Source organism: Parasteatoda tepidariorum, chromosome 1, assembly GCF_043381705.1.
Source record: "Parasteatoda tepidariorum isolate YZ-2023 chromosome 1, CAS_Ptep_4.0, whole genome shotgun sequence".
Lineage (NCBI taxonomy): Eukaryota > Metazoa > Arthropoda > Arachnida > Araneae > Theridiidae > Parasteatoda > Parasteatoda tepidariorum.
Window position 1 is genome coordinate 37,099,776 of NC_092204.1, and position 21,961 is coordinate 37,121,736.

A 21,961-nucleotide genomic window follows, 5' to 3' on the forward strand; every position below is an offset into this window, starting at 1 on the left:
TTTTTTCGATTTAGCAAAAATGTTCACGAAATAAAATACTTAATATTCTCCTTATTTCTGTCTTAGATCCAACTGTCTGATATTCCAAAAATTATTCGTGATTTAAAATTAATTATAAAACAGAAGTGGATATAAAATATTACACTTTTCTGAGAAAACCAGAATTTTAATCAAATAAAATTTAAGATTAATCACAAAGTTCATATGCAAATCACGCCATTAACTATGGCGCAGAAAACTATAAAATAATACCTTTTTTTCTGTACCACAAACTAATCATTAGAAACTATTTGCATGGATGTCTGCTAATTTTGTCACCTGTCTGCACAGTAAAAGTAATTATTTTGAAAAAAAATTGTATTTAGTCAACTTTTCTCTCTTAACAAAGCACTTTTTTGACTACATAATCTGTATGTTTAATTATTTTAAAACTTGATGTTAAAAACCTAGTTTTATGAGCAGAACACCTACAAGCATTTCATATCTTTTTCTTTCTATTTTAATTGAGTTTTTAATAAAGCTGCATACTATTAAAATATACAATAATTGCGCATTTCATAATAAATACATACGATTTTAATCATTGCTTAAATATAACATTAACGTTATTTAAAGATTTTGAACATATTGTATTCAATCGATACTGGGGTAGAAGAAGAGATAAAAAAGGAACAGATTAAATTATTGCTATCAGTACGCTGAAATGGGGTATTGTTTCTGTTGAATTTCTTATACGCTGAATTGAATTAATCTTATTTGTATAAAGCAGACGTTAATAAGCTAAGTATGAAACTGTATGTTTTGTAAGTGAAGCTTTTATAATACTTGAAATACTGATCTTATCAACCCTGTTTTGAACTCATTCAATTAAATAAATACATCAAGAATCATTACTTTACTTACCTAGATAGCAATACCTGATGGGTAAATACCAGAATAAATGGTAGTAGCAGGATAAATGATGGGTAGGGTAAATACGTACCATAAATTCTATCAACCCTATTCCCGTGAAATTGATTATAACTGATTTAATCTAAAATAGTATTAAGAGGACTGAGTCAATTGTCTTGATAGCAATGTTTAAGTGTATTATCCTTTTTACCTCCTCTTCTTCTCCCAGGGAATAAAAAGTGTACCTATATTTATCTTAAAATCATATACATATTATGTAGGGGAGAGTGGGGACAATTGTAACATTTTTTACTAAACTATTTTTAACTAAAAAGTCCAATATATTGTTAATATTAATTGACAGACGAGTAAAGTAGACTATCCTCAACTAGAAAAAAAATAAATACTTTACTTTAAATGTTATTATATTAGTTAGGAACAATTTTTGACAGTCATGCACTTGTTACAATTGTCCCCACTTACGGGGTCAATTGTAACAGTTCATAAATTCAACTAAAACATAGTTAATTACACATATTATCATAGTTGTGATATATTTTTTATAGATCAAAATAGTAGTGATATTTTAGGAGTAAAAATAATAATGAGCAGAGACCTAAAGGGTTAAACTTTTAGCTTTAAGGGGTTAAAAATCTTAATTTATGCAGTGAAAGGGGACAAATAAAATAATGCAACACAATATAAATGATATAGGAAACTATTGGTGGTACTTAAAGAGTTAAGTAATGGTTTGTAAACGCAAGATTATTTATTTTCAGCTGTTACAATCGTCCCTTTACTTATTGTTACACTCGTTCCCAAGACGCCATTTCAGCTTAGCTTCATTTGTTAAAATCAATGCTAGTTAATTAACAAAACTAATTTTTTTTATTGAAATGTTAATTAAGGTGTCCACTTACATATTCGGTTAATAATTTTTATTTGCTTAAACGAAATTACTTTGTTTTAATATAATATTCTAATACCAACAAAAGTACTTACGTAGTGTGAAAATATCTTTTGTGATGTAACTCTTTCAAAAGTACATAAAAATGGTTGCCAGCAGGGGTGCACATGTATATCTATTAAATACACCTTGTGCGCTACCTAGGAACCAAATCTAGAGCCCGACACTCGAAATTTTTGCTCTGTTACAATCGTACCCTGTTACAATTGACCCCACTCTCCCCTACTTACTAGATAAAATGCAATGGTTTTTATCACAGAATACTCATTTTTTCGGTGAAGCTGCTTTTCCTTCTTTTTTTGTTGAAATCATTAATTTTAAGACACATGGCATATGCTACTTAAACATCTAAAAGTCACATGCTCGATTTTGTGTGTATGTTTAAAAAAAACACATAATTTTACCTATCACTCGATATTCTTTACTGCGATATATATCCTCTTTTTGGAACATTGTCATTGTCAATTACGGTATTAGAAAAACCAAATCAATACAAAATGAAAGAAACTGTATTGATTTGAATCTCTGTCTGACGGGAAATCATTCCATGAAACAACTTCATTGTATTCAAATGAATGGACGTCTATTGCATTTTTGTAGACTTATGAAATAACTAAGTTTTTTTTCTAAGCGTAAGTAACAATTAGTGCTAGGCTACTAATTAAAAGTGTAAATAAGAATGATGAATCTGATATAAAAATGATAAATCAATATCTTGGACATAATATTTGGTTTATAATACACTGAGTTGAAACTATTGCAGACAAAAAAATATATCCAGATTCATACAACTTACTAAATTAACATTTTATTAATAATTTTCATAATTTTAACCAGTAAAATTGAAGAGTCTATACAATTTATATCCTATTTCAAATCTGGTTGATTCATTAATAATTCAATGTAAATAATGGAATAAAGCAGTCAATATTACAATGAGTAAATTAAAGGCATGGATTAAATGCATCTTAGCTGCCCATGCTGTCTATTGCAAATAATACGCAACTATAATTATAGGAATTCTAAAAAAAAGTTTCTCCTATCAATAACACTATTTGGATTATTACATACTAACAAAAATAATTTAGATGAACAACTAATAAACATTGATGAATTTCCTAGACAAACATTTTTCAAACTTTTAGAAATAATTAAATTCAATAATTATTGCATTTCTAAGTTTTTCCACGATATGTTTCTAGTACCAAAGAATGAATCACAGAAAACAGCCATTTTCAAGTAATTTAAATTATGTCTATTTTGCATTATGTTAAAAATGCAGAGAACCAAAAAAAATAGATAAATACTTCGTCACTTCAAGTATTCAAATCTTGAAACATTTTTATATTGTTATCCAATGGCATTTATTAGAAAAAAAATAACGGAGCAAAAGAAAACTGATTTTCAAGATTTTTTGAAATAGAAAATTTAATACATTTTTACTAGTGCAATTCAATTTCCTCATCCAAACTTGATGAAAAGGAAAATAAATAAATAAATATTCAAACTTCTTTATGACAACTTGAAAGTTTTGTCGCATTCCAATATTTTTCTTACAAACAAGAGTGCCAGAGAGTTCTTTAAAAATAAAATAAAGAGATAAAAGTGGTAAAATCTATAATTTTAAATGAATTTAAGAAAATAAGATCAATGTTTTTATAAGAAAAAAAACACTCTTTCAAACGTAGAAAAATTCGGAGCAATAGTTTTGTAACTTTCCAGAAGTGAATATCGGGAATGAATATTGGATTTCCGTTAACCTTCAAGGCATGGATGTGAATATTTTTAGAATATTTTATATTTATTTCTATTCAGTGGTGTATTTTTTTGAAGAAAATAAATAATCCACGCAGAAGGGAAGTTTAACGAAAGAATGAAGTGAAAGCAGAAAGAGATTTTGCGCTTTTGAGAAACGGAAAAAAAATTAGTTCTTTCGGATTTATGACATAATTTAAATGACCATAATTATAGTCCAAATTGTTCGGACAATTTAATTAAGATAAAATAGTTTTCAAAAGTCAAAATAGACACATTTGGAGCTATTATGAAATGCATTTTTTATCATTTAGTATTGTTTTTAGCTATTTAAATTTTTGTCCAAAAATAATATTTACGATTATAGACAAAGCAATCTATACAAATATTTACAATTGTTTTTAGTCATTTAAATTTTAGTTCAAAAATAATATTTACGATTATAGACAATGTAATCTATACAAATATTTACTATTGTTTTCAGCTATTTAAATTTTAGTCCAAAAATAATGTTTGCGATTATAGACAATGCAATCTATAAAAATATTTACTATTGTTTTTAGCTATTTAAATTTTAGTCCAAAAATAATATTTACGATTTTAGACAATGCAATCTATAAAAATAAGTTTATAATTAAAAAATCAATAAACTATGAAGCAGTTTCAGTTGTTTGTATACTTTTGCCGTCATTACCGCAGATGAGTAAACAAAAATTTGCGAAGTCGGAAAATGTTGTGTGTTATCTATAAATGGGGAAAAAGGAAGCTCAAAACTACCAGAATAAAGTAAAATTCTGGCTCTATTGAAATCAAATCATCAAAAAGCTCGGTAATTTTTACCGAAGCGCTTAAATAACGCTTTTGTTAAATTTAACAGTAAAGTAACATTTTATGATATGTGTTAAAATTTGGTTAATGTGATAAAATATGGCATTTTTTCATGATGATACCTCAGAATATGGCATAAAAACCGTTTATTTCGTAAAATTTACTTATTAGTTTTGTATTGTTTACTAAATGTATGGAAATAAGAGCTATACTTTTGAAAACTTGAATTTCTAGTAAACTGTATAAGTATGCACGTATTACATACTTATACAGTTACGATTTGTATAAGTATGTTCGCATTAAAATTTAATACTAGATAACATATATTTATAAAGTGTTAACGGCCGCAACTGCTGTATGAAAATGCTTAACTATGTATAAAGTGTATAGTTTCGTAATAAGTTTTATAAGTTTTAAAGTATAAGTGATAAAAGTATGGTTTATAATAAATGATAAAATTTGGCAATTTTAGCATGATACCTTAGAGCATGACATAAAAAGCATATATTAGGTTAAATTTGCTATTCACTTTGGTATTTTTCATTAAATATGTGCTTATAAGAACTATAATTTTGAATAATAGAATATTAACTATGTGAATGGAAAAATTACCAAATGAATAGTTAAAATATCACTTATTTTCTTTTTATTAACCACATATGTGGATTTTTTACCTGAAATGACATTACCATATAGGGTAATGATTTTCAAAGAAATTGTTTTCCACTTTAACTTTCACTAAGCAAAATTTATTTATTTTTCTTTACAACCATTGATAAGCATATACCTAAAAGACCCTTAAATTGCTAATGAATTTTAAAATAAATTTACTGAAATCAGAAGGAATTAGAAACGTGTTGTTTATTTTATTCTTCTTAAGAAAGAACACAATTTGCTGACATATAGTACCACGTTGTTGTTTCTTATACCGATTAAGTTTAAACTTTCGCATTAAAGTGCCATCTGGCCATTATCTTCATAACTACTTTTGAAAATAAGTAAAATGTGTATATGTAAAAGCAATACATCTATAGTTACATATATTTCCATAAATTTAAAATTTTTGATTTGAACTCTTTTAGTATTTAAATTAAAAATATTTAAAATAAAATATATTATGATTTGATGCATATATAGGGAGCAGATTTCAGTTCACATCTCAGGTTATGATTGTAATACTCGCTGCTGTCATTTTGGTTGTACTTTTGTCTGGAATAACAGTAATTCTCATCAGAAAGTTAAGAAGGCGCATGTTGGAGCAGAAAAGTAAGTGTTTTGCATTTTACTTAGCAATTATTTTGTGAATTTAGATGAAAAGTAATATCACTATATGCAGGGTGCTCCTTAAATAGCGCTCTCGATATATATACAGGGTTATTCATAATTCCCTCCAGCCGTAAACGCCATTTTTTTTACTACAACTGGCTTCAGTGGTACATGTTACTGCCATCTACCGGCAACTGCTTAAATTAAAACTTGAATACTTTCAGAATAATTTGATATGTTCTCTTTTGCATTATTCGTTTTCGTTTTTTTACTATAACACTTCGAAACCCCGGAGGGAATTATGAATAAACCTGTATNTAGGAATTCTTCATAATTATAAAGAATATATATTATTATTTTTTTTTTTTACTCTAATTTCTTATCGAGATTTTAAAAATATACATTAAATTCTGTTATTAAAAGGCAGAAAAAACAAATTACTTATTTGGAAGGAAAGTTTTTAAAAAAGTCAGTTATTAGTATAAAATATGCTTTGATTGTTAATTAAGTTAAAATACATAAGTTCATTCGGCAAATAAATCAAAAATCTTCAAGAATTCGAAGGAAGTATAACAAAAAAAATTTCTACTTATTTTATACGCTTTATTTTATGAGCTGCATTTTAATTTTCTTCTAATCATTTGAACTTTATTTTATCTTTCAGGAAATGTCAAAAGAAATTCTAAAACGTAAGTGATAACTATGATTTTTTATTAGAACTTAACATTTCGCTTACCATAATATTAAGTCCTTTTAACTTTTATCTCTTCGTGTTCTTTTATTTTTTACCTGTAAATCCAAGCATTTCACATAAATCTAAAATCATTTTAAACTCGAATTACGCTAGATTTAACTATTGCGTACGATAAATAATATTTATCGTACATCATATTTGGATGTATCCGTATTGCTTCGTAATATTTATATTCACTAATTGTGCAACTTCAGACAATTCAAATAATTTAACTGAAAATTCTCAGACAATTCAATAGACAATTCAAAAAATTATTAACAATTTTAAAAATTTCAAAAAAAAAATTTACTTTTAAAAAATAGCGCTGATTATCACTGTATCTTTGTAACATACGTATATCTTTGCTAGACATATATATGAAACCGTATTTGTAAGCATATATTTTTGCTAGATATAGAAAACTTGTTATCGGTGCCACACATTAAACTAAAAAAAAACCTTAAATTCCTTCAACTTTTTATTTTAAAATAGTTTCGTTAAAGCATTAGAAACATGATTAAATATTTTCTTATGATTTTTCGTTAGGGAAAAGCTTAATCTCGATTCTAGCTACGATGGCTCAGCAGTTAATCGTATGAAAAATGCTCTGCTATTTAAAAGATAAACTATATTGAGACTTAGAGTTACATTGTTTATTGATTGAGACATAATTTCAGTTATTTAACTTTATTCCGTACAATTTTCCAAGTAATTCTTTTTTTTTCATTTGAAACTACGATCCATAAAGTATTTTGGAGAAAAAATATTTAAGAGGAAAAATATTTTGTTAAGTCTCAAACTAAAATTTTTAGAACTCGATGTGTCAATTTGTTTTTCAAAATAACGAACGTTTTATCTATGTTAGAATAAAGTAAATATATTAGAACAAAAGTAATAAATTAAAATAGTGCGTGAGGTTGGAATAAAAATAATATATATAGTAAAAAAAAATGTATATTAAAAAGTAATGTATATTAAAGAACGGAACAACTGTTTTTTGAATTATTCCGATTATTTATATCATCTAAAGCTTAACCCTGAAATTGATTTCTAAATGAAACTAAAAAATTAATTGCTCAATTATTAGTTAAAATCAGGAGCCATTGAGGATATGACATAATATGTCACAAACTTTTTAAATAAATTTTATTTAAAAAGTTTGGATTTAAAGAGCGATTTTGGATTTTATTTAATGTTTATTTTTTAATATTGCATTCCGCATGGAGATAAAGGTGCTTAAGGAATGTAACAATATATTTTATAACGCGTTCGACTGTATCATATTCCATATTATTTCGTAACAAAGCTAATTTGACAAGAAAATGGCATTAAATGGATTGGTTAGAAGGTCAAAAATACCTATCTTTATTATTACATACATCATGGAAATTATTATGTCAATTTAAATACTTATATTTTTAAATTATTTCATAAGATTAGGATAGATCCCATAGTATGATAATAAATTCTATATTTTAAAGGAAATGCATTTGCATGAATTAATTATTTCCATTTATCAAATGTTATCAAATGTCCAATTAAAATTCCTTACATAATCTTTTTTTTTTCATAACTGATGATGAAGATGTTCATTTTGAAATGTATCTTAATTTATTTTCTTTACTTTAAAATTAATTCACATAATTCATAAACATTTTTATCAAATGTAATTTCATTGTTTGCTATTTGCAATGTTTTTATTTCTATTTAGATGTGATTCGCTGCTGAAAAATAGCAAAGATGGAAACAGAGATTGTATATGTACGTCCGATGAGGAGGAAAAACCAACTGTTATGACGCCTGGTAAGTTTCACCCAAAGATATTTAAAAAATATTAAACGCGATTCAAAATGTGTAACAACAAAATTACATAGAATATCAATAAATACAATCTGATTTAAAATCTGCTATGTATGCTAAACTTATTAAAAAAGTTTAAAGAGTAGAAATTTATTTTTTCAATTTTAAGATGATTGAATTACTTAAGTGCTGTGTAAAAGATCCCTGAAGTGCCTTATTGGCTCTTGGCATTTCCGGCGCAATTAAATTCCTAGTGCACTTTAGCATCCAAATAGAGTCCCGGTGCTGCCATCTAGTGTGGCAGAAACTAAACGTCCAAATTAACATGACCAACGGTATCTCACCCATTGTGGTGGTTCTGAAAGAGTGGATACCACCTCTGGAGAACGCACTAGGTCTGCTCATCGGCAAGTCCGAATGTGCAGCTCATTGGAAATAGCAAATTAAAAAAAAACTTAAGTGTTATTGTTACTTAATATGATTATATTAAATGACGGTAATGAATAATGTACTATAGTTTATTCAAAACCAATGCTTTTAACAACTATTTTGCATGGTAATAAGAGAAATAAATTTGATATTCAATATTATCTCAACATCAATTGAGATGAGAGTAAACAAGTAAAAAGAATGGAAAGAGATTCTATTGAGTTAGACTCATTATTTGCAAAATATCATAGTAATTCAAAACCTCTATTATGATATTATGATTTAAGACATTAAAAACAATTCGAACAATGGGATATCAAATATAGAACTATAACAGTAAGAATAACCTAAGCTTTTGTGAAGGAAGATATTGCAAAATTATCGAATATTGAAATGTATATCGAATATTGAATGCAAATATTAAAATGCGACAGAAATAAAAGTCTAAAAGTTATATTCTTCAAAAAACATTAAAATACTTATATATTAGACTAACATAATGTGCCAAAAGACTGTTCTATTACAATACGAATGCCGACCGACCTGTGTAGGGGTTAGGGAACTGCCCTTGCATCAGAAAGGTTCTGGGTTCGAATCCCGGGCAAGGAGGCATGGATGTTCTTTCCTTCTCTGTACTATCTGTCCTTACTGTGGGGGCAACGTTGGCCCACCTAACATGGTACCCCTGAAAGAGTGACCAACAAATCTGCCTTTCAGGTGCCTGTATGACCTAGGTCATTATCGAGGTGGGCATTGGGGAAAAAAATTACAATAAAAATGGTCTGAATTTTCGTATAGCAACGCAGTTATACTAATAATGTAATGGCTAAGAGTAACAGTAAGAATAGTATAATTTCTTACGAAATGATTTAGATCTGATAACAGTTCAATAACTAAGAATAATATTACTTTTTATAAAATAAAATAGTTCGTTTACCAATATAATATTTATATGGAACTGTAACAGTGAGAAACATTTAAATTTTTTAAAGAGGAAGTTCAAATGGCTGTCTAATGATTAGATTGAAATATAACCTTAACAATAGCCAAAAACTTTGAAAACAGCATAGTGCGAATAACAGGAGGAAGAAATAAAAAAAAAAATAAGAATTCGAAAAGTACGATTAAAATTTTATTTTTACGGTTTAATAAATGTGAAAAAAATTATTTATCTTATTTTTATTTTACATTATTTAACATATATTTAACATTAAACATTTATTTAAACACTTTGTTTCGATTTTGTAGAAGTAATAACTATGGCCAGCTTTATAGACAATCAACTCTATAAGCAGAGAGATAAGTCTCCAACGTCCTCATATCCAGGAGATCTTGATAATAACGAACCCCTACGTAGAAGAGACAGTATATTTGTAAGTTCTCACGCAATTTCTTAATTCCTTATTTTAACATAAAAGATTCAAAAAATAAGAAAATTTCATAACTAAGCAAAGCAAAAATATTAACAATGAAGGAAAGTGTGCTCGAGAAAAAAAAATGAGACAAAAAGTAAAGCATTTTAAATTATACAATCTTTAAAAAGCAAAACCATAAACAATTCAACAAGATTTTTCGGAAATAAAATGATAAAAGAAATAGGATTTTCAAAAACTAGAAATTGATTTTCATGCTCTTATCTTAAAAATTAGCATAAATGTGTCGTATAAAGGAAAATATTATCAAATAAAAAAAAACTTTAAACTTTAAATATCTTTATAAATTTTGTAAAATTACCGTTTTATAATACGTAATTTTCACTTGCATGTAATTTGGTGCTTTTACATTTTTATAAAATCAATATTTTCCTATTTGTTTTTTATTTCAAAACCAAAAATTGTGTTATAAATAATCATATATCTAATTTTCACTTTAAATATTTTGCTTGAAATAGAAATGATAACGTGAACATTGAGGAAATATTTTTAGAGATTTACATTTCATTATGATCCTTAATAATAAAAGATTTATAAATTTTTAACAAAACGATATTTTATGACACATATATTGAGAAACTTAAAAATTGCTGATTTAAAAAAAGCTTATTATCAGTCTTTTTTGCAATTTTAGAGATACTCTTTAATAACTATAAATAAATACTCCGAATCAAATCCAAAGCAAAATAAATCTGCAAAATAATCACAAAATTTTTAATCAAAAATTTCTGTTCTTTTCAAACTTAATGTGAATAAATGAAATTATTTAAAAAATGAATAATTTCAATCAATATATTCTGAGTGTTTTCTAATTTCTGTCAAATATGATTAATATAGTCAAATTTGTGTCTTTTAAACAAATACAAAACATCCATGTGTTATATTTTTATTAGTTTACAAAAAAATGCCAATACCAATATATTTTATTAGTTTACAAAAAATGGAAAAACTACTTCATCAAAAAGTAATGTCATTTTCAGGCGCAGGAGAGTACCTTTTAATAAGTATCTTTTAGCAAGGTACTTTTTAGAAGGTGTATCAGGCATGGATCATGGATTGTGTCGTTCAAAGAGGGAAAAGCGAAGCAAAAATCCTTGTGTAATCAAACATATAGTTGGTCTTCTAGACTAATGTAAAAGGATCGGAAATACCAGAAAAGCTGATAAATGTATACCAGTGGTGAGTAGAACATTGTTTTATTTCAAATAAATTATATGACGTATGATAATTAGATGAATTCTCTTTTCCTGGCTTATGATTTACGTTTTTTGCCACACGCTAATACTCTTTAGAATTGATGTATTCTGTATGAATATCCTCTTTCAGCCACCGTCATTCCAATCGGATTCCACTTTTTTCTTATTCTTTGTTTTATCATCATTGTTTTCTTTTAAATTTTTTTTCGCAGAAAAAGTTTTCTCTTCAATTCTGTCTATTATTTAATTTGACAAGAACTTATAATGAATCGTGCTTTGTAATGAGCTCACAAATCTGCATATATATGTGTAACAATAAATAAGCAATGGCATAGTATTTACTTAATATTCCATTTTTTCGCTTTACATGTGCTTTCCGGGCCAAGTGGTCTTGCCTTTATTCTTTCAAGTAAAGAAAGTGGGTTCGAATTTCTCCGTAAACTTGGGTGTGTAACATCAAATAAGCAAATTTGGTTAGGGTACATATACAGGCTCGTGTGCTTAATACAAAGAATGGCTTGTCCTTTCTTTTTTTTTAAATCGGAACAAATTGCACAAAAACAGGAAATATGGCGCAAAAATACTGAACCAGCTACCTCTACACTCCCGAGTGCTTTTTGAAATGACAATACCCCTCAGTAACGGAGGTCTCAAAACGGTTCGCTATTTCATTTCGAATTAATTCTAAAGGTATTCTTCACCATACGGTTTCAGTGTCTCGCTAACCATTCTTAAAGAAACGCTAGATGCATATTCTTTCCATCTTTCTCAATTTTGTGCTCTCTGTTTTTCAAAATGGAATGAGTTTTAATGCTATTCTTTGCATATACAAAGAAATTTACTTATGTACGTGGGAAAGCAAGTTAATTCCACTAGCCTCATAAAAGATGGATAAAACAGACAAAATAATTCCATATATCTGAGTTAAGGATCTTAAAAGCACTTTAACATTTCAAACCAACATTTATGTCCCTTTCTTCCTCGTTATAATTGAGAAATATATTAGAAAAAGAAATAATTAGTTGTCATCTAACTTCTGTCAACCATTTAAATAAACCCTTATTTTAAATAAAGCATAGAAGTGTAAACAGATTATTGCAATTCTATTTGGTAAGAGCCATATGCATTAAAAGGTTAAAATCCTCAAAGAGTGAGATGTTTTAAAGAACATTTTGAAAATTTTATTGTGATACTTTAGAGCATGGCATTAGAATCATTTATTTTGTTTAAATTTACATTTTAGTTTTGTATCCGTTACTAAATGTATGGTAATAAGAACTATAATTTTGAAAACCAGAATTTCCGGATAACGATCGTTACCATAGCGAGTGGTAAATTACCAAATAAATTGTGTAAATAAATTTTTAATCAGTAATATCTTTAACATACAGAATTTTTTACAATCCATCATTTTAGCCATAATTTTTTCTCTGTGCGCATAAGTATATTAAAATGGCAATCCGTTCCTCTTAAAATAGTCTGCTTTAAATTATATGCCAAAAAACAGATTTTTTGTTAAACTTACTTTCAAACTAAATGATGTCATAAATTGAACCAGAAATTATGAAAAAAAATACTACAAAATGTGATTTATTTTAATAAGAAAGAAATTGAAAAGTCGATTAAGTTCATTAATTTAAGGACTTCACATAAAATGCCAAAAAATTAAAACTGAGAGATTGATTATTTACTTTCCATCAATTTCAAATAATACTCTCTAATCTAACTTGAACTTAAAATAAACTGCATTAACATCCAAATATGTGAAAAGTGCTGTCATAGATAAATCATAAAGTATATAATCCTGTGCAAAAAATATATAAAGAGGAAAAGGAATATAAAAAGAGAAAAATGAATACATAAAAAGAAAAATGAATATATAAAAAGGAAAATGAATGTATAAAAAAGGAAATTCTTTTAAAATGCATTTTCTGAAACTTCCCATTAAAAGTTGCTGGTAATTACTGAGTAAGAAATAAACATTAAGCACTCACTAGAATTGTCAAGTTACTCAAATACTTACTCCTTAAAAAATTACTTTTGGTGAAGTTTTATCTTGTGTTATATTGACTTTTATAACAATGATCTTTGTGATTTTAACCTGTTTTTTCGGTTCTTCATTGAGCAAGAATGAGTTGAAGAAAAATGTGTTTTTTTTCTAAAATAAAATAAAGTAGTCTGATTTTTTGGATTATTTTACCAAATAAATCACGTTTATCTATGTTTGCTATAAACTAAATTTATGCTTGATCAGCTTCTATTTTTCTCACTAAAAAAAGTATGGTCAAACTCACTGGAATATTTTAAAATGTATCGTGTTTCAGGCCTTTTGGTTACACCCAAAAGCTCGGTAAGAACAATGAAATGCAATTTTGTAATATGTGGTAAAAATCTGGAAAATTTCGAAAACTTTTTTATTTTTATTATGATATTTTTCAACAGAGGGGTAAATAGCTGCACTGTTGGAGTTCTAGCTGTCTTTCTTAGTCTGAAGTCCTTGCCATTCGGGCGCACCTTTCAATTTTGGTCCATAGCCTACCACTACATAAAATAAACTGACCTTGTTACTACATTTACCGTCCAATTTTGTACCAAGTTTATAAAAATAATAAGATTAGTGAGTTTATGTTCCTTCTACTAGAAATGTCGTTAATACACAACACACACAATACGGTTACTTTACTCAAACTTTTTTTCTCCTTGAAAAAACAAGGTTTATTTCTCAGATCATAAACACTTTATATGAGTTCTGTACTATAAATTAGACTGCTATTTCCATCCTTCTATTAAATGATTTTTGTTGCTGACGTATGCCTGTTTAGGCAGAGGGTGTGCGATTGTTCTTGTTTTCCAGTGGCGCCATCTATGCCCAAGAATTAGACTTCCGCCACACCATACATCGCACCCGTTTATAGGGCGGAACCATTCATATGTCCGTTCATTCATCCACAGATCGTAATTTTGACCTGAATCAGAGAACAATCGATCTCCAATCCAGTACCCCCAGAGATAATGATTTCTTATGGGAACATGGAGGACTTTTGTGACTCGACAGATTTAACGTGCATCAGTCACTTTACTGCACGGGGAGTCTTTGGCTGGCGGGGTTCGAACTCACGAACTCTCGGAGATGCCCCCTGCGCCCTACCGACCAGGCTATCCCGGCCAATGATTTTTGTGTGTGCCAAGTATAAATTTTAATTTTTTCCCTACATTTATAGCGTGAAAAATTCAATAACGTAAACTATTGCAATCAAAGAAATTATTTTATTTTTTTACATCTATTAGACATCTATTTTACAAATGAATCACATTTATTATACTCGTTTAGTTTGCAAACTTTAAAATAGTTAATAATTTAAACTAAGCTGTCCGGACAAGACAGGAAAAATAATCGCACCAAGGGAAATAAAAAAAACCCCTACATCTGCGTTTCTGAACGTGATAACTGATTCAGTTAATGAAGGATTTCCCACGGTGTTTTAGATAAATCTCAACCAGTTAAAGTCACTTGCTGAAGAATATTCAGAATCCGTAAAATTACAGGGGTGCAGATATTGGTGGTTCGCGAGCGGTTCCAACACGTATTAAATTATCAATTTGTTTCAGGTTAGGTGACTTCGGAGGTCAATCGAGATGAAATGGGGAGAATCTTTGTTAATAATTCCAATCACTTGTCCTTTAATATTTTCAAGTCGAAACGTAAGATTATTAAAATCATAATCATAAAGATGTTTACTGAGAAGAAAAACAATTAAAAACATTGAAAGAAAAAGGCTGATCCACGTCATTTGTCAGATCAGAGATTAGGATCAATCAACAATAATAATTATAATAATAAAAGATCACCAAAACATCATATATCCACTTCCAAATGCATGATATATTAACTACTTTTTACCCGGTAAGCTTACATAATAACATTACTTAGAAATTTGAAATGTGGTAAAGCCCTCATTTTGTCATTTCAGCTATCTACTCTTGACGCAAATCTGCTATCAGTCATTTGTTTCTAGACGAAGTCGATTACAGAAAATTAATCAATTACAGAAAATTATCTCATAAAATTATTATATTACGAGACGTCAGGAAAATAACAGAGGTGAGACAATTTTTAATAACAATCTTAAAGCTATTCTGTGAATATTTGTATTATTATTATTATCATTATTATATTTGTAATTTTAGGTTTTATTTCAATGGTGCTGTGCCATTTTTACTCTGTATGAACTATATATATATATATATATGTTTCTCTTAAGTAAAAAATAAATTCCTAAATTCTATAAAGAAAAGCAACAAGTTTTAATTATTGCGCATAAGCTGCAAGTAAATAGAACTCATAAAATAAGTTCAAAATGTAGAGAAAACAAGGGAAAATTACAGAACAATGAAAAAAGGGGAAGAAAAGAAAAGTAATAATAAAAATGAAAATAACAAGAAACAGGAAAAAAAAGGACACGAAATTTTAAAAAATCAGGAAAATAAAAGATATAACCTTTTTATCAACTCACTTTTTCGTCAGTTCATCCTCTCTTTTTTGCTGATATAATCATGTGAGCTAATGAAAAGATTATATCTTTTATTTTCCGGATTTTTTAAAATTTTTTGTTCTTTTTTCATTGTTCAGTATTTTTCCCTTGTTTTCTCTACATTTTGAATATATATATATATATATACTTGATACATTGATTTTCGTGCAAATAAGTGAGCCTATATGTAAAGTATAACACTTTAAAAATATACTCTACTCACAATTAAGTACATAAATGAAATTCTCTGCTGTAAAAATAAAAATACAATTATATAAAAAACATTATTGTTTTCAAATAAAGTTTTAACTAATGAGCATTGTTATTAATGTATAATCAAGATACAAGTAAGTTGATTTTAAATATTAAAAAAAAATATTGGTACTTAAATTATAATTGGATGAAAACAAAAGTGCTCATATATTTAATTACAGTGATAAAGTAATACAAAATAATAACAATAACAAAATAATAACAATAACAAAATAATAACAATAACAAAATAATAAAAATTACTAAATAATGCTATATAATTCGAAAATCCGTTCACGTAATTCATTTGACTCGAAACACTCAGCATGTGAAACCTTAATATACTCTTTTTACAATCTATCTAGAGCAAAAATATATTTGAAATTTTTTACATTGTTTTACACTTTAAAAAAATCAAATACTGAAGCGAAAACGTAGGTTTTCACTACTGATAAATAATGCAAAATGCAGTAAATTTTTACTTTTTAGAGTCCAACAACAAGTTTTTGTTTCACACCTGAAAGTGGAAGACGCCGAATAGAAATATTGATCCAAAAGTGTTTCAACATTTCATCTAGAATTCAGGTAAGTTCATTTCAGATTTAAGTAAACATGCATTTCTAATCTGCGCTTAGTTAGAAAATATTAAATAACTATAATGGAATAATAACAACAGATTAATATACAATAAAACAAAAATGAGAAGTTTCTAGTTTTTAACTTTATGAACATAATTTAACTTTATTAGGAAACAAATTTCAGTGTAATGAAAAGATTTAATTGTTTACAGTGTTTTAAAGTTTTTTTCCCATGATTTAATTAAATAAAGATTTTAAAAATAAACTCAAAACAATATATCTACACAATTACCAATTATATATTAACAATTATTTAAACTTTTAGTACATTACTAGTTTTCTCTTAGTTTCTCTTAGTTTCCAAATAGAAAATAATTTTGTACTCTTCTTATCACAAATAAGTAAATATATTATTCAAAATCTATTCCAGTATATACTGAGAAGTTTCTTTTTCAATATCTATTCGATTTTTGTTTCATAATGATCATCTAAATCGTATTAATTTAAAGGCTAATCCATATTTACTAGAGAATCTTGTGGAACAAAAAATGTCCCATACCGTAATTTTTTCATTAATAATTACCCTAGAATCACTGATTCCCTTTATCTAAATAAAATAACTCTAAAATTGACGGTATAATATTTCACAGTTAAAACGAATTTTATGGTAAAAATGGATTTTACGGCTTATGAACCAATATGCAGTCCTTTTATTCCATAATTTGATCTGGAAATTTCTTCATAGCAGCTAATTGTGTATATCAACGATCAAAGTATAATTTATGAGTTATAGCAACCCTTTATAGTGTTAGTTGCCACAATATTTATAAGTAATAAAATTGATAACTCATATGTAATGTTCTGAATAATATATACAAAATGTAGTTTTATTACATACTACAGTTTTCTGAATAATTAAGCACTTTAAAAAAAGTCTTGATTCCTCTTACTGACGGAGCGAAAAGGAGTGTTTATGCCTATGAAAGCTGATTTGGAGCAAAAATTTTTTTGTAAGGCAACAAGAAGAGCTTTTTCCACAATATGGCTCATTTTCACACTGAAATAACTCTCGTTGAGAATCAACTTTTCACATTAATAATTTAAAAAGCCTAGTAAACCTCAAAATGCAATAAACATTGATCCGATTGCAATGTTTGCGAAAAATGGACAAAAATGGAACAGTTTTTCTCCTTCAGTCTTCCACTGTACTTTCAAGTATTATTCCTAATTGTTCGAGAAGCATCTTGAAATGGGTGAAGACATCATAGATATGAGAAGTCACTAGCACAGATAATATTTTAAACTACGAAATTAAAAACAAAACCTTAATTTCTCTGAAAGAAGCATTGAAATTCTAATACTCAATAATGGCGGAGGAGTAATTGCCTGCTAACTTATTCTTCTAATAATTTTGGAGAGTAGATTAAACTTTTAAATGTAATTTTTAAGATATGGTTGGATATGCTGCATCCCGCCAACCATTATTTTATTCCTTATTTCTATGTCAAAATGTGTTAACAGATTTTATCAACATGGATGTTATAAATGTATTTTCAAAGAAATATCTTAATTAATGGTACAGTTTGTTTAACAATAGGGTAAAAAGGCAGAACAAGCCAACAATAAATGAAAAGAGACAACTTTTCTTCTCCTCCGCAACAAAAGTAGTGGTTAGTAGGAGAGTAGGGTTGAAATCCGCTTCAAGACTCTTCGTTGCTTTGCCCCTAAACGTTGTTGTTGTTGGCCATTGAGTTCGTTAGTTAAATATCACTTGCATTGATTGGCACGTTTAATATGTATTGCTTAAATCTTAGCATGAAAAATATGATCATTAGATTAAAAAAAAGTTATTTAGATTATATGCTATTTCATTACTCACGCATACATAAAGTGAATGACTATTTTTCAGGCATTCGAGAAATTAAAAGCAATTCCAGAGAAGAAAATGCTGTGCGACATGCCTATAACGAACAACAAAATTATTTCCAAGAAAATGAAATCCAAAACTCATGAAAATCTTCTAATTCCGTAGTTCTGTATCAGGAGTTTTCATTTTTTTCCTAATTTTGTTTCTCGAAATTGTTATTTTAATTTATTTACACTAAGAGCTTGCATGAGACATGGAGATTTTATGTTGATCTTTTGATTGAACTCTTTAATGTATAAAATATACTGCTCAGCTAATAATGGAAATGAAAGAGCACGATCAACTGCACATAAATGGTTCAAAATATACACCAAAATTCACAAAGTGCCTTCTTTGAAGAAGATCGATCAAAACAGAAATATCATCAACTTTAAGACTGTGCCAATTCATTGGAGTGTTATAATCATAACTATTTGTGGAAATCTATTTTTGTATTTTCTGATAAAAAAAATGTATTTAAACTTGTGTTTGCATAATTTTTGAAAGAAAGATAATAAATAAATGATGGTGTTTCATCGTTGTTTTTTTTTTACTTAAGCTTCTTGCAAATTTAAATGTTTAATTTAAATAGATGAAAATGTAAGAGTTGAATTAGCACAATCAGGATTTTGCTCAATCAATATTTTTCATTTCGTCAAGAGTTCAAACAAAATAATTTTTACTGCACTGTCAGTATTTCAACAATTATGAAAGCAGAATTTTAGCATCCATGGTGATTTTAACTTTTTAGTCGCAAATATTAAATAAACAACACATTATCATACACTTGTATCCTAAAACGCTTTTAATAATCCTAATTGTAAAACGTAATTTTGTAATACGTTTGTAATTCACGTAATTTTGAAAGTTAATCATTATAAAAATTGAGAGATAGATAATGATCTTTATGTTATTACATAAATAAAACTTCATATTTATATGCATTAAAGGAATATTTTTTCGAGTAAATATTTATTGCTGATCTATATCCAGAGAAGCAAGAAAAAAATATACAAGGCGTTATAATAATAAATAATGATATTTTATAGACAATGATATTTAATGACATTAGAGAGATTTTACAGTTAGTTAAACTTTTTTTTGATTTCATATTTTTATTTCATTTTTGATAATAGTTCTATATTTTAAATTGTTGTTACACTAACAGGTATTGTTAAAAAAATTCTTATTCCAGAAATGATATTTAAAAGAAGGAAAAAAATGGCATGTAAAAAACTTTTAATTAAAAAAAAATCATTTGAGACAAAAAAATAATAATTATTTTGTCACTTATACTTTCTACGGAATTCCATGAAACTTTGGAGTGAAATTCTTTTTAATAATGTTTTATAAATTATAAGCTCATAGATAAATTGCAACTTAATTAGATTGATATTGAAATGAAACTTAAAGAGATAAATAACTATTGCCATAACTTCGAAAACTAGAAAATATTGCTTAACAGTAAATATTAGTTTATATTATTTCCAATAATAATAGACTAAAATTATATTTAAGTTTTTTATCTAATGATTGCAGCTAATAATCGATTGACATTGTTTTGAGTTAAATTCACAAAAGTTTATATGTATGTATAGCATAATTTTTTGATCAATGTTAAATCCCTCTGGCTAGTTTTTTTAAAAAATATTAGCAAATATTTAATAAATTCTAAAAAATTTTGAAATATTCTAGTGATGTCTCTTAATTACTAATCTTGGCAAAACAAATTTTTTCTTCACTTATTGAGAAAACTAAAATTGCGAAGCCCAAATATAAAGAAAAATTCATAAAATAAAAATTCACTGACCTCTAATGCATTAATAATTTATATGCATTATTGATTTACTATTAATTTCCCGCAATGGTACCATTTCAGTAATTTATTAAGTCAGAGTTAGATTTAATAGATATGTGATATATTTTTTTTGATACCTCATTTTCAAAGATTTATCCTGAAACAGCTAATTTCTTTGTTTTGTTCTAATTATTTTAAAACAGATAAATCCTGTGATACATTCTTAATACTTCGGTTCCTCCAAACAAAAGAAAGAAAGCTGCAGTCATAAATATCCTTGAACTGTGAAAAGAAACTTGTATGTGAAGGATAAGGTTTTCTTCTGTTGTTGTTGTTTTTAATACCACTTGCCAATACCAGCAAAAAGATAAGGGAAGTCCTGGATCAAACACCGGGCGGGAACTGGGCTCTTGCGTTAAATGGACAGGAAAGCCATGAAAATATCTCACACTTAACCAGACAGCAAGGGGATTCTAACTCATTATTCGTCTTCCACTGAGGATATTATACGTAAGCACTGTCATCGGTGTGAACCGGAAGTAAAATTTGTATTAACCAGCCACCCCTGGGATTCAAAGCTGGTTCACCTCATTGGGAGGGTAAAGCTCTATCCCCAAATCGACAGCAACTCAAACGGTATTACTTAATAATAATGGATTCCTGAGAGCAAAATTAGATTCACTTATTGCCTTGACAATATGCAATAAATACTTTTGATGATTCCTCATGCCAATGTTTGAAAATTCCTCATGACAATTTAAGAAATTTATAATGCCAATTTTTGAAACTTCCAATGTCCAATGTGAAACTTCCAATGTTGTATTTCCAGTTTTTTCAACTCTTCAAGGTAAATGACAGGTCTTACAGTCATTTAAGGCTTTTCCAATGATTCAATTAAACCTATCTGGGCCTGTAGTTTGACCATCCATATATTAAAAATGTAAGCGAGACAAATGAACCCTTTTATAAGGGTTTTGAAACATTCTGCAAACAGTCTTTATAGCTGTACCATCACAGACAATAGAAACTTATTGCTATTGACAACTAACGCTCAAAAGGTAGCCTTGCGGTAGGGCAATAAATGCAGAATTGTGGCGCAGGATAAATATTTTAATGCGAGGAGGTCAGACAACAATCACTGATGATGACCAGAGAAATAGAAAAGGATGGGAGATGATACGATTGCTAAAATGCTGTTATAAGACCCTGTGAGCAGACATTAAATAATGGGTGAAGAGACCACTTGTTATCCCAATTATATCGGATAAGAAACTGACTCTCAAAGTCAATACGTTGTTGATACATTGTTAACCTCGCGACCAAAATCTGGCCGCTCTGATATCGGTATTGAAATATGAGCAGAACAGAGCGTATTAGTACTGGAACTGTTTATTTTGATATATTAAATACAAGAGCGGTTTTCAGTTTGTCTTTGTTCTGAAGTCATTATTTAATGCATTTCAATAGCAGCGCTGTGAGGAATAGTTGACCGTTCGGATCATTGCCTATCACAGGCACTGAGACAGCCAGTTTCTTCGAATTTATCAAGATATCAAGCAGAGCTTTCGGGAAACACGAGTCACATATTTACGCATAT

General features: G+C 27.8%; 1 protein-coding gene across 1 annotated transcript in view; it reads left to right on the forward strand.

Moving 5' to 3' along the window:
• LOC107451220 (neural cell adhesion molecule 2) overlaps positions 1-19,102 on the forward strand; it is a 116,934-nt gene extending 97,832 nt beyond the window's left edge. The window contains exons 9-16 of the mRNA XM_071178756.1: positions 5,579-5,707; positions 6,372-6,396; positions 8,152-8,243; positions 9,918-10,042; positions 11,083-11,281; positions 15,270-15,400; positions 16,572-16,667; positions 18,570-19,102. Of these exons, the coding sequence (XP_071034857.1) occupies positions 5,579-5,707; positions 6,372-6,396; positions 8,152-8,243; positions 9,918-10,042; positions 11,083-11,103 (392 nt within the window). The 3' untranslated portion in view covers positions 11,104-11,281; positions 15,270-15,400; positions 16,572-16,667; positions 18,570-19,102. The remainder of the gene's footprint in view (positions 1-5,578; positions 5,708-6,371; positions 6,397-8,151; positions 8,244-9,917; positions 10,043-11,082; positions 11,282-15,269; positions 15,401-16,571; positions 16,668-18,569) is intronic.
• Positions 19,103-21,961: the final 2,859 nt, after the last annotated feature.